At 41.1% G+C, this 13,903-nt stretch overlaps 1 protein-coding gene across 2 annotated transcripts in view; it reads left to right on the top strand.

Annotated features, from left to right (window-relative positions):
* The window catches only part of LOC141151652 (protein regulator of cytokinesis 1-like), a 48,849-nt gene that overhangs the window by 17,314 nt on the left and 17,632 nt on the right, over positions 1-13,903 (top strand). For both annotated transcript variants that reach the window (XM_073637070.1, XM_073637068.1), the window contains exons 3-7: positions 1,461-1,583; positions 5,808-6,041; positions 8,168-8,338; positions 10,838-10,987; positions 11,320-11,467. In XM_073637070.1, coding sequence (XP_073493171.1) covers positions 1,461-1,583; positions 5,808-6,041; positions 8,168-8,338; positions 10,838-10,987; positions 11,320-11,467 — 826 coding nt within the window. The remainder of the gene's footprint in view (positions 1-1,460; positions 1,584-5,807; positions 6,042-8,167; positions 8,339-10,837; positions 10,988-11,319; positions 11,468-13,903) is intronic.

Below are 13,903 nucleotides of genomic sequence, written 5' to 3'. Positions count from 1 at the left end.
ATAAAAAAAAAAATAAATACTGCTCCATGAAAGGGGTTGTCCCCTTTTTTACAAAATCTTTTCCTGCTAGCTGTTTGTTTTTAAAAAAAAAAAAAAAAACAACTCAAAATACTCTATTTGCCCTCTCGTGTCTCCGGCACTGCTCCGGTGATTGTGTAAAAGTGCTGCTGCGGTTATGTCGGCAGTGCTGCAGCCAATCACTGACTTCTGCAACTCTGACAATGTAGTTAGTACAAGCCAATGAACTCAGGCTGGGTCACATGACCGTATTTTCTGTCTGAGAATTAATTTGATTATGCTAATTGCACTCTGATCAGAGCTTGATCTTGGTATGATTTGATTTATTTATTTTTCAGATGTGAAGAAGATGAAGGGGGGTGGAATATTTCTCCATTCTGTTAGTCCGTGAAAATCGGATTGCACTCAAATGTTATCAGAGTGCAGTCTGATATGTTTTTTTTGTTGTTTTTTTTTTTATGGACTCATTGACTTACTTGGCCAAGTGCGAACCATTTTACGGATGCGAATCATGCATGCTGTGATTATTTATTTATTTTCCTTCAAGTGCGATCCCATGTTTTGTTGGATTGCGCTCGCACCAAAGATACGGTCATCTGCAAGAGCCATTAGACCATACCAGCACCTACATACTGCTAGTGACTGTACGGAGTATTACATCTCTGATCCATTCAGTTGAGCTGCTATTAAAAAAAAAAAATAAAAATAAAAATGGCGTTATGCTTGGTAAATAATGAAGAGTAAGTTGGCATCTCTACCTAAATGGTCAAAGGGTTTACCCCCTGCCCACCAACCCCACACTTCTGATATCTACTATCTATAAGGCTAGGTCATCGATGTTTAGCACCAGTAACCCTTTTAAAAGGAATCTGTCACCCCCCTGTCACTTATCCGACCTCTAATATGGGCATACGGGTGATGGAAATGTAAATCTATACGTACCTGTATGTATGTGTATACATATATACAATATAGTTCCTAACTATCAGGATGTGGGGACCAAACCTTATTGTTGCGCACGTTGGCGGTCACTGGAGCGTAAGTCACAGTGTGTCCCCGGTGCCTGCGCACTAGAGCCCAGCATTGTAAAATAGGGCCGAGAGAAAAAACACGCGCCTTGCGTTATAGGCACATTGCGCGGGATGTGCAGACTTAGACTGCACGTCACAGGACACTATAGGGGGGGAATATTTAAATTAAGTAGGCGGGCAAGCATAGGAAAACAGATTTTATAAAAAGATATTTCAAAGCAAACAGACCTCTACTATTGGCCATACAGGTAAGTATAGATTTACTTTTCTATCACCTGTATGTCCATAGTAGTGGTCTGAGATCGCCCAGGGGGGTGACACTTTCTGTTTAAGCTTCTAGATAAAGATTCTTTACACCTTCCCTTATATTCTTTTGTGCTTTATTAAATCATAATATTTTCTGTTTTGTAGAAATTGTTTAACCGAATGATACATGAAGAAAGAGAAATGAAAGATCGGATTGAAAAAAGTATTGAGTTTTGCAGAAAAGAGTTGAAGGCTCTCTGCCACGACTTGTCTGTGGAGGAGTATAAGGTGAGCAATGTTGTCTTTCTGACTTAGACTTTGGAATTAATTTCTTTTCAAGCTGATGGCTTAAGAATATTGCCTTAATGACTAGAGCATTTTCTGCTTTTGCATTTTCGTTTTTTGCTCCCTTTCCCAGAGACAGAACTTTTTTTTATTTTTCATTCGATATGGCCGTGTGAGGGCTTATTTTTTTGCGGGCCGAGTTGTACTGTTAAACGCCATCACTGGTTTTACCATATTTTGTACTGGAAAACAGGAAAAAAAATTCCAAGTGCGGTGAAATTGCAAAAAAAGTGCAATTCCACAGTTTTCTTTGTTTTCACCACGTTTACTGGATGCTAAAACTGACCTGCCATCATTATTCTCCAGGTCATTAAGAGTTCATAGACACCAAACATGTACAGGTCCTTTTTTATTTAAGTGGTGAATAAAAAAATCCAAACTTTGCTTATTTAAAAAAAAAAAAAAAAAAAACTCCATTTTCAGAGACCCGCAGCGTCTCCATTTTTCGTGATCTGGGGCCTGGTAAGGGCTTATTTTTTTGCACGCAGAGCTGACGTTTTTATTGATACCATTTTGGGATAAATCCGATGTTTTGATCGCCCATTTTACTGCAATGTTGTGGCGACCAAAAAAACTTAATTCTGGCGATTGGAATTTTTTTCTCACTACGCCGTTTACCGATAGTATTAATTCTTTTTTTATATTGATAGATCGGGTGATTCTGAACTCGGCAATACCAAATATGTGTATGTGGGTTTTTTTATTTTATTTTGAAAGGGGCAAAAGGTGGGTGATTTCAATTTTTATTTTTTTAAAAACATTTTACACTTTCTGCAGGCTTCAATAGTCTCCATAGGAGACTAGAAGCAGCAGTTTTCTTATTGCTTCTACTGCATACAGGTGACATGCAGATCGCCTGTATGCAGGAGAAATGCTCATATGTTATGAGCGCCGACCACTAGGTGGCGCTTATAGCAATTGGGACATGACCACCACAGGGGTCTGCTGCAGACCCTGGGTTGCCATGCCCACCCATCGGTGACCCCATCACGTGATCGCGGGTCACCAATGGGCAGGGTAAGTGACGCGCTGTTAAATGCTGCTGTCAAAGATTGACAGCGGCATTTAACTGGTTAACAACTGCGAGTGGATCGCGATTCCACCCGTGGCTGTTGCGGGCACATGTGTGCTGTATAAATCAGCTGACATGTGCCCGGTTCAGCGTGGGCTCAGCGCCGGAGCCCCTGCTGAACCGGTCTTTCCGACGTGGTGCGTACTATGACTGACTACGTCGAAAAGGGGTTAATGAACAAAAAAGTGTTCTGTTCCTCACCCGTACCAATCGTCTATTTCCAGAGGCACTGGCAATCCAACAAGTTCCATGTACAGCTCTGCACTTTTAGTTGTTGCTATGTCTGGTATTCGTTTGGGTCAATTAACTTGAATGGAATAAAGCAAAAAAATGTAAAATGCTTGTAAAAGCTCACAGCTGGGCCAGGTAAGAATGTTATGCTCACTAGAGCAATGTAACCCTTCCAAACAGGTGACTGACTGGGGTGCTGAGAGTTGGCTCCCTCTGATCTAATATTAACCCTTTACTGACATTGGCTGTACTATTTAAATCCAGTATTAGTTTCCTGTCTCAGAAACTGAGTCTGCTGATGGCTCTATTATTCAGCCATCGGTCTGCCTCCAATAGTCGCAAGTGTAGCTCTGCCAATGGAGGTTAAATGCCACTGGCAATCTGACCACAGCATTTACAGTGCGCAGTTCGGGCAAAATGCTGTTCAAACCACCCATTGGTGTCCCCCGCAACACAATCGTGGGTTTCCAGGAGTCCGTTGAAGACCCCTGTGCTTGTCATGACCATACTCCTATTTGAGCCAGCTGATTGCTGATGTTCATAGGAGACCGTATTTTATATATATACATACATACACGCACACGCACGCGCACGCGCACGCGCACACACACACACACACACACACACACACACACACACACACACACACACACATACACATACATACATACATACATACATACATACATACATACATACATACATACATACATACATACATACATACATACACACACACACTAGGGTATTGCTGTATATAGTACAAGTGATCAGATGATCTCAAGTTCAAGTCTCCTAAAAAAAAAAAAAAAAAAAAAAAAAAAAAAGCTGTCTGTCTCACGGCCCTGGGAGGGGGGGAGGATATGGAAATTAAGTTAATAGATGAGGGTTTCTTCGCGTCCCCCGGACGTGAAGTTTGCCAAAACTAATTTAATGAAAAGCTATTTCAAAGCAAGCAAACCTCTAGTATGGGACATCTTGTAGAAGATTGTGAGCCCTCGCGGGCAGGGTCCTCTCTCCTCCTGCACCAGTCGCTGTCACGTTTTGTTCAAGATTATTGTAATTGTTTCTGCTAGGTCTACCCCCTTTTTCACATGCAAGGCGCCATGGAATAAATGGTGCTATAATAAATACAGGTAAGTATAGACTCGCATTGCTATCACCTGTATGCCCACATTAGATTTTTGATAGGTCCCAGGGGGTGACAGATTCCCTTTAAGAAATCACTTTTTACGGAGTTCTTCTCTAGTGTAGACTGCGGAGCCAGAATTTTAGCTGTTAACGAAAATTCATCATCAATTATGTTAAATTGTTTGAAATATTTAATTTTTTACCGTGGCCTCTGAACTCTGTAGATTGGCGCTTTGTGCACTCTGCAGGTGGTGTGAACGGTCGTATCTTCAAAGGACCGGATTAGAGAGTAAAACGACACTTTTATTCTAGTAATTGGAGGCAGTTAAAATAAGATCCCAGCATTGACAGTAGATGAGGTATGGCAGCCCACTATACTTGCCCATATAAATTAATGTTTTTTTCTGTTAAGTGACTGCAGATGTCACAAACGTATTTATTTATAAAAAAATAAATAAATAAAAAAAAGCATGTCTCAATCTTAGTGAAAAATTAGTGAAGAAAAAAATCTGTGCCATTCCTTTATATAACCATTAAGGCTGTGTGCCCACGATGCGATTAAGCTTTTCTGCAGCGGCAAAAACGCTGCAGAAACGCTTAAAAAAACGCTTGGTAGAAGGCCTGCCATGTTCCCCAATGATCCCCATGTGCTGTGCACATGCTGTGGAAATTTCTGCTGCGGATTATCATTGCGGAAAAAAACGCAGCACTACCAATTATTTTGCGGTAGTGCTGCGTTTTCGCCACCATTGACTTGCATTAGAACGCGCCAATTCCGCAAGACTGCATCTGTACTTGCGTAATTGGCGCGTTCTAATGTGCGGATGGTACCCGGGTGTAGAGGAGAGGGGAGTCTCATCCACACCCAGGTACTATTAAAAAAGCTGTAAAAAAAGAATAAAATAAATGTATATTTACCTTCTGGCAGCCCGCGCTGCGCTCCTCCTTGCTTCCCGGCACTTCGCGATGGAATGAAGGACCTGCGCTGACGTCAGTCATGTGACTGGTCACGCGACGCTGATGTCGGCAGGTCCTTCAGTGTACCGGCAGCCGGGACAGAGGGAATCAAGACTGCGGGGGCCATCAGAGGGTAAGTATATATTTTATTTCTTGACATTCTCTCGGGTCACACTATATAAATCCATGCCGGTTGCATGGATTTATATAGTGTGCCGAAGTTGTCAAGCACTTTCCAAGTGATGCTAAAATCGCTTGATAACCCGCATGCAGAAATGCATGTGAAGAACGCTTCATATCCGCATGTCCCTGGCAGGAAAAATGCATGTACAATCCGCATGCGTTTTTTTCTGCCAGGGAGATACAGAAACGCTCAGGAAAAAATCCGGAGCATTTCTGCATCGTGGGCACATAGCCTAAGTACTGCTATTAAATTATATACAAAAATCTATGGAAACGTACAGCATGTTCCCGAAAGGGAATTGCCATAAAAGCTTAGAGCTGTATGAGGGTTTTTGCATATTTGACAGAATAATGAAACCGTTTCGGGTATTAGAAAGTAGTGACAAACAAGTTTTATAATTTTATTTTTCTTCCTTTTTTTAATCCTCTAATATAAAGATAAAAATATTTGTCAACATATTCAAAATGGCAGAATTGTGATGTTTTTTTTTTCTTTTGTTGTTTTTTGTTTGTTTTTGTTTTTTTAACAAAGATCAGTCTTTGTTAATGCATGTGATAACACTGAGTGATTCTATTCTTGTGAAATCTTGCAGCTAGATGAAAATATGACTATCCTTCAGATTGAGAGGGATCTGAGAGTGAGATTAGAGGTTCTTGCAAAACAGAAGACTGACCGACTGGAGGAATTAAAGATACTGCAGCAAAAAGACCAGGAACTTTGCTCTGATCTCTGTGTTACTCCATATTATATTCCATCTGGAAGCATCCCCAGCCTTCAACAGCTAGAAGAACTCAAGGAGCACATCAAGGTTCAGACAGAAGAAAAGGTAAGGTGTCCATCTAACTATATTGCTGAACTTCAGGGGGTGCTGTAATGTGTGTGCTTCCTGGACAGATGGGTCTTAGGCCATGTGCCCATGTAGCATTTTTACGGCCGCGAAAACGCTTGTAAAACCGTCTGCCATGCAAAGCAATGTGAATTCGGATGTGCTGTGCACATGATGCGCTAATTAGCGTGCCGAATTCTCATTGCGTTGCAAAGCGCAGCATGACCATTTTTACCGCGATTACGCTGCAAATTCGCGGCCATTGAGAAACACTGAAATGCAGCAAACCCGCAGGTATATGTGTATTTTCTGCGTTTCAATTAAATTCAATGGCCGCGAATTTGCAGCGTAATCGCGGTGAAAAAAAGAAATAAAGTGTACTTACAGGACCTGCGGTGACGTCATTTAGTCAGCTGATGGTCACGCGACCATCACCTGACTGCTGACGTCAGCTGACTAAATGACGTCACCGCAGGTCCTGTAAGTACACCACGGGACGCTGAGGAGAGAGGATCGCTGCCGGGAGGAGACTGGAGAGGTGAGTATACAGTTTTTTTTATTTTTAACTTTTTAATTTTTTTTTTTTTTATACTATAGATGCAACATTTAAAGCATATAAGTTGGTCACACATTATAAATCCACGCCGGTTGCATGGATTCATATTGTGTGACCAACTTGTCAAGCACTTTTCCAAGTGATGCTCAAAATCACTTGGAGAAGTGCTTGAAAAAACGCTGAAAAAAACTCTTCTCTCTGGCAGAAAAAACACATGTAAATCTGCATGCGTTTTTTTTCTGTCAGAGAAGCAAAAACGCTCTGCATCAAATCTGCTACGTGGGCACATAGCCTAAGGCTGCGTTCACACATTGCGTATTTCCCTGCGTTTTTTTACGCACGTGTATTTTCCTGCTTTTTTTACCTGCGTTTTTTTTTTACGCAGGTAAAAAAAGCACCTCCATTCACACACTGCGTCTTTTCCTGCGTTTTTTTTACGGAGGTGCAGGAGAAATGAAGTGTGAGGAGCATGGAAACCTGTATGTAATGTAATGTATGTGTCTGTGTGTCCTGTCTGTGTGTCGTGTGAGTGTCCCCCTAGCAGTGTATATACAGACAGCTTCTGGCTGCAGTACATACACTGCTTTAAAAGAAAAAAAACTATGGATACTCACCTATCCGATGGATGGGAGAGGCGTCCGGTCCCGCGGCTTCCAGCATCTGCCGGTGAAGCGATCAGCTGACTGTCACGTGACCGGCTTGTAAATCAGCTGACCGGAAGCCGGTAAGCTACAGTTACCTGATCGCTTCACCGGCAGATGCTGGAAGCGGCGGGACCGGACGGCTCTCCCATCCATCGGATAGGTGAGTATTCCTAGTTTCTCCTGCGCCTCCATAAAAAAGCGCTGGAATTACGCAGTGTGAGAACACCGCTGCGTAATTCCATCGCTTATAATGGGCACGATAGGAGAAAGCGCGGGACGCAGCTGTGTAAAGAATTGACATGTCAATTCTTTACGCAGCTGCGCTTTCGCGCTGCTTAAATCAGTGTCTGAACGGCAAAGTGAATTTCCGATTCACTTTGCTGGCAGACACAAGGCACATTGCGTATTTTCGCGCACGCTTTTTCAAAATACGCAATGTGTGAACGCAGCCTTAAAGTGTTTGTCCCTTTTGGACCATCCCTGTGTGTAGGGTCTCATGAGAAGCTGATTATTCCCCATTCAGCTATGGTCTTGTCATGAATGAATTGGAAATTGTTTAATTACCCTACAGCACCACAGCACAACAGAATTGGGCATTGTCTCCAGGTGTCCTGACATTTTGGGAACAATACAATGTGGCTAATGAGGGACCTGAATTAAATACCACCACCAAGGGTTTGTTCACATTCAGTTTTATGTGGATTTTGAAGCAGATCGACTTCAAAATTTACATGAAAAACCACTTTGAATACGCTTTTATGTAGCTTTCGGCATGCATCTGCTTCAAAATCCATGTAAAACAAGAAAGAGAAAAGGAAAAAAAAACTCCTTGTGAACAATACCCTAAACAAGCATTTGAAACTTGTTTCTCATCCAGACACAACTTTAACCTGCAGCTTGCGTATTCTGTGATCTTTCCATTATAGAGAAAGCGCCTTGAGGTCTTTTCCACACTCAGAACTGAAATTCGTCAGTGTTTGGATGATATAGGGCGTCAACCTGAGAACTCTCTAGAACAAGATGCCATTTGTGAGGATGAAGAAGCTTTCTTCTTGACACCAGAAAATATCAAAGCTCTTACGGTTCTGAAAACACAGGTTTGTTTGTGCATTAGTGTTAATTCCCATCTTGTGTGGTTTGTACTAAGTCTTCAGATTAGTCAGAAAACATTGTTTAACAAAATCTCCACACCCATTGTTGGTTTCATTAACCCCTTTCTGACGTCGGGCGTAATAATGGGTACCTGGGCCTTAATGACCAGGTACGGATTAGTACGCCCTGGCGATCGCTGCCGGGTGTCGGCTATGTGCCTGGAGCTGTCCCGCACTGCTCCCGACACATTAATCCCCTGAAATGCTGCAATCGAAGCTGATCGCAGCATTTCTGGGGCAAGCAGAAGAGCGCCCCTCTTGCTTTGTATCGGCAATCCCGTCCTGTGAGCACAGGGTCCCGATCGTTGCCATGGTGACCCGATGTCTTCATGACGACATCTGGGTCACCAGACATCAGGAAGTTGGGTAGATCGTGCTCAGTGCATGTTATACCTAACTTGTGTCTGCAGGGGCTGACAGCCTGCACAGCATAGGGGATGCTGCGGCATCCTTATGCTAAGCAAGCGATCAGCCTGCAAAAAATGAAAGTCCCATAGTGGGACAAAGTTTAAAAGTGCAAAAAAGTCCGTGAAAAAATTAAAAGAAAAAAAAAAATCAAAATATACTGTACCCATAAATAAATATTATGAAGAAAAAACGTAAAAGTACACATTTGGTATCACCGCGTCCGTAACTACCTGACCTATGAAATTGTCCCACTAGTTAACCCCTTTAGTGAACACGATAAAGCATTTTTTTTATCAGATCGAAACAAAAAATGGAATAAAATGTGATCAAAAAGACTATTATAAATAAAAATGGTACTGCTGAAAACGTCATCTCGTCCCACAAAAAACAAGCCAACATACAGCTCCATCAGCTGAAAAATAAAGTTATAGCACTCAGAATACAGCGATAAATGCAAAAAAAAAATTTTTCTATAAAAGTTTTTATTTTGTAAAAGCGCCAAAACATAAAAAATATAGTCAGTAATCGTACTGACCCGAAGAATAGTCGTCTAATCACTTACACCGCACGAGGAACAGCGTAAAAAATAAACGCTGGCGTTGGGATTTTTTCAAAAGTAAAGAAAAAAAAAAATGAAGACAATATGGCGACTGCTTGAGTTTGCATCGGGTACTGTTATGTACAGAGTATCGCGGGTGCTCGAGTGACATGCTTGAGTCTCCACCCCATATGTTTCGGGGGTGTTATACAGCCCAAAATAAATTTGCGGATTGCCTGCTATGCACGGGCAATCCCCGCATGTTTTTCTGGGGGGGGGGGGGGGGTGTCTAAGAACCGTGAAACATGCGGGGCGCGGACTCGAGCATGTCACTTGAACACCTGTGATACATGGTGCATACCTGAGTACCCGATGCAAACTCAAGTAGCGAGCACTTGCGCTCAAAACTAATGACAACTTATTTAATATGATGACCTAATGTTATCAAATTCTGTGTCGTACCTCTGGGTTCAAAATGTTCACTATACCCCTTGATAAAATCCTTGAGGGGTCTAGTTTCCAAAATGGGGTCACTTGTGGGGAGTTTCCATTGTTTAGGCACATCAGGGGCTCTCCAAAAGCGACATGGCGTCCACTAATTATTCAAGCAAATTTTACGTTCAAGTCAAATGGCGCTCCTTCCCTGCCGTGCGCCCAAACAGTGGTTTTCCCGCACATATGGGGTATGAGCGTACTCAGGAGAAATTGCACAATAAATTTTGGTGTACATTTTTTCCTGTTACCATAGCGAAAATAAAAATAAAATTGTGTTAAAAAAAAAAAAAAAAGTTAAATGTTCATTGTTTTCTTACACATTCCAAAAAATTCCTGTGAAGCATCTGAAGGATTAATGAACTTCTTGTATGTGGTTTTGAGCACCTTGAGGGGTGTAGAAAGTGGGAAATGTTGTTAACTATTTTGTGTTTCATATCTCTGATTTAAGGGCATGAAAATTCAAATTTTGGAAATTGCAACATTTTTGCCAAATTTCCAATTTTTTTTCACAAAGTAACGCAAGTCATAGCAAATAAATTTTACCACTATCATGAAGTGCAATATGTCATGAAAAAAGTCTCATTCAGTGGGATCCGTTGAAGCTTTCCAGAATTACCTCATAGTGACAGGGGTCACCACCCCTGGCTGTTTAACTCCCTAAATACTCCAGCATTTAGGAGGCTCTTCCTTCAACTCGGCAACATCATAGCGGGGGGCCAGATTGTTGCCATGATGACCCAAGGTCGTCCCACCTTTTTAGACCATGCTCAAAGCATGGTCTAAAAGGCTTCTGTCAGTGCTGCACTAACAGGTATAAAGCACTGCAATGCTTTATAACCGATCAAAGTGAAAGTTCCATAAACTAAGTTTAAAAAAAAAACTGCTAACTAGAACTGTCCTTTCATAGGACAGCATGTTTGGGGGACACATCCAGTCTGACTTGATGATTTCACTTTAAGCTTTCGTTCATATAAAGGTTAATCAGACACTTTTCTGTATCCCAGCTTGAACTGAGAAAGGAAGCCCTTCTGTCCACGTTAAACACTGTTAAAGAGAAGGTTGTTTCATTATCGGATCTGCTACAAGTTACACAGTACGAGAGAGAAGCATGTGAAAAAACTTCTGGGCGGTCCATTTCTGAACAGCTAAGAATGGTAGGTTCCATTGAATAGTTCTCGTCTCATCACAAAGGTATATATTAAAACTGTATCTGTCAGGTGAAGGTCCCAGAAATGAATAAAAAATATTCTCCCGTCCTGGGTCCTATTCACCTCCATAGTCCACCATGTGCAAATTGTTAATGTTAGTCTAAGATCCCAGACTTCAACGTGATCCTCTCATAAGTATCTAAGATGCAGAGGAAGATCACTTTGACTGACTGGGTTTCATCTTTTACCTGTATGTAAAAGTGTGCTTACAAAAGTATTGGTTCAGCCTTGTCAGGAGTTGGGAATGATACCATATTACTGTTTTCCTCTGGTTTTAGCTGAAAAGTGAGCTAGCACGACTGGAGGAGCTAAAGGTGGCAAATCTGAAGCAAGTGATCCTAAACATAAGAAAAGAGCTAAAGGATTACTGGGATAAGTGCTTCTATACGCTTGAGCAAACAAAAGCATTTGCCCCATACTATTGCGGTAAGTTACCTAGTCCCTATGAAATGAGCTAGATTCAGATTTCTACAAGGGTGGCAGCAATATGTGAAAATAAATGTTTGCATTCATTTTTAGAAAAGTTTATTTACCCCCTTAAAAAAATCCCTGTCACTAGGTCAAAATGGTCAGGTTGTTCTCCTATTTAAATCCCTGCAGCTCCCCTGAGTATTTTGGGGGTGGGGATGTTTGCGTTCAAAACTCTGAGATGAGCCATATTTCTTTTGTGTTTAATTTTTATGGTATTATCAAGGGTGGACGCAGCTAAAAGGATTCTCCAGGGGTATGTCTTTAGGATGATTATGCTATGAACCAATCCTCATTGGTGAAGACCATAAAACTTCACACTAAATTAAGGTGTACATATCAGGGCTGTGGAGTCGGTAAGCCAAACCTCCAACTCCTCAATTTCCAAGACTCCGACTCCCTCATACATGGCTCATGTTTAAGTGATAAATTTACTGTAGCACAGATTCATCTCAGCTAAAAGTCTAGACCCTTAGATCAGGAATAGCACAGACATTTCATAACTTTCCCAAATTCTTATGAAAAAATATTCCCCACAAACTGCACTGAATTACTGTACCCAATTTATTATATATTTTAGGAGTCAGTCCATTTTATACCGATTCCACCAAAATGGACACAGACTCCACAGCCCTGAAACATACTGTATCTCTGGAACCTTATGGTGGATTCTGAGACCTCCTTTTTTTTTTTTTTTTTTTTTTTTTTAACACTTTTTACTTCATGTTAATGGTAAACTTTGATTGATCAATATAATTTGCGTTTATAAAAATAACAAATTTGGCAAGTTGAAACTTTACCAATTTTTATGCTCTTGACCAGTCAACTTTACATCATTTTGGAAACCTTTTTTTTTTTTTGTTAGAAACTTAGAAGGGTTAAAAGTTCAGCAATTACTATTTTTCCAACAATTTACGAAGCCAATTTGTTTTTGTTTTTTTAAAAAAAACACATCACATTTGAAGTGACTTTGAGGGCCCTCTGTGACAGAAAATACTCAAATGACTGCACTCCTTAGTTTTTTTTTGGTTTTTTTTTTCCCCAAGAGGGTAACAGGAGAAAATAAACTGTACAATTTGTTGTGCAATTTCCCCTGAGTACACAGATACCCAATATATGGTGGAAAACTGTTTGGGTGCATGGCAGGGCTCGGAAGGGCAGGAGCATCATTCACCTTTTTTGGAGCGCAAAATTAACTGGAATAATAACTGACACCATGTTGCGTTTGTGAAGCCTCTAATGTGCCTAAACAGTGGATTCCCCCCTCTAAGTGACCCAATTTAGGAAATACACCCCTCATGGAACTTATCTAGAGGTGTGGTGTGCACATTGAACCTGCCGGTGCTTCACAGAATTTGATAATGTTGAGCTGTGAAAATGAAAAAAAAAAATACATTTTACCACTAAAATGTTGCTTTGTCCTCAATGTTTCCTTTTCACAAGGGTAACAGGAGAAAATAAACCACAAAATCTGTTGTGCAATTTTTGAGTACACAGCCCATATGTGGTGGAAAACTACGGTTTGGGCACACGGCAGAGCTCTGAAGGGAAGGAGCGCCAATTGAATTCTGAAATACATTTATGACTGGAATAGAAAAAGGATGCCTTGTAAGATTTAAAGAGCCCCTGACTTGCCAAAAAAGCAGAAACCTCTACAAGTGACCTAATTTTGGAAACTACACCTCTTGAGGAATTCCTCTAGCAGTGTAGTGAGCATTTTTAATCCTCAGACTGCTCACAGAATTGTATAAGATTGGGCTGGTTCACTGGAAAAATTACCTTTTTTTTCCCACTAAAATGTTTCTTTGGCCCCAAGTTTTCAAATGGCAAAATAGGATAAAATGGATGTACAATTTGTTGTGCAATTTCTCCGGAGTATGCCAATACCCCGTATGTGGTCGAAAACTACTCTTGAGGCACAGTGCAATGCTCAGAAGGGAAGGAGCGCCATATTGGAGTTCAGATTTTGCTGTTATGGTTTGAGGGTGCCATGTCATATATGCAGAGCACCAGGACAGCAGAATCACCCCCTCACCCCATAAATGACCTCCCTTTACAAACTACACCTCTCAATGAATTCATATCGGGATGCAGTGATCAAATTGACACCACTGGTGTATCACAGAATTTTATACCATTGGGCAGTGAAGAAAAAATAGTCACATTTTTACCACACACAAGAATTGTTTTAACCCCAGTTCTTACATTTTCACATGGGGAAATGGGTAAAACTAACACCAAAATGTCTCACAATTTTTGCTGAACGTGGAAATGCCCCATATGTGACTGTACAGTATATGCTTAGCCACACAGCGAGACTCTGGAGGGACGGAGAGCTATTTGACTCTTGGAGAACAAATTATCATAGAATAGTGTGCAGACTCCATATTTAGA

The sequence above is a fragment of the Phyllobates terribilis genome, unplaced genomic scaffold, assembly GCF_046119375.1.
Source record: "Phyllobates terribilis strain yellow unplaced genomic scaffold, ASM4611937v1 Scaffold_1__5_contigs__length_1240528914, whole genome shotgun sequence".
Taxonomy (NCBI): Eukaryota; Metazoa; Chordata; class Amphibia; order Anura; family Dendrobatidae; genus Phyllobates; species Phyllobates terribilis.
This window is presented reverse-complemented; position numbering and strand designations above follow the sequence as displayed.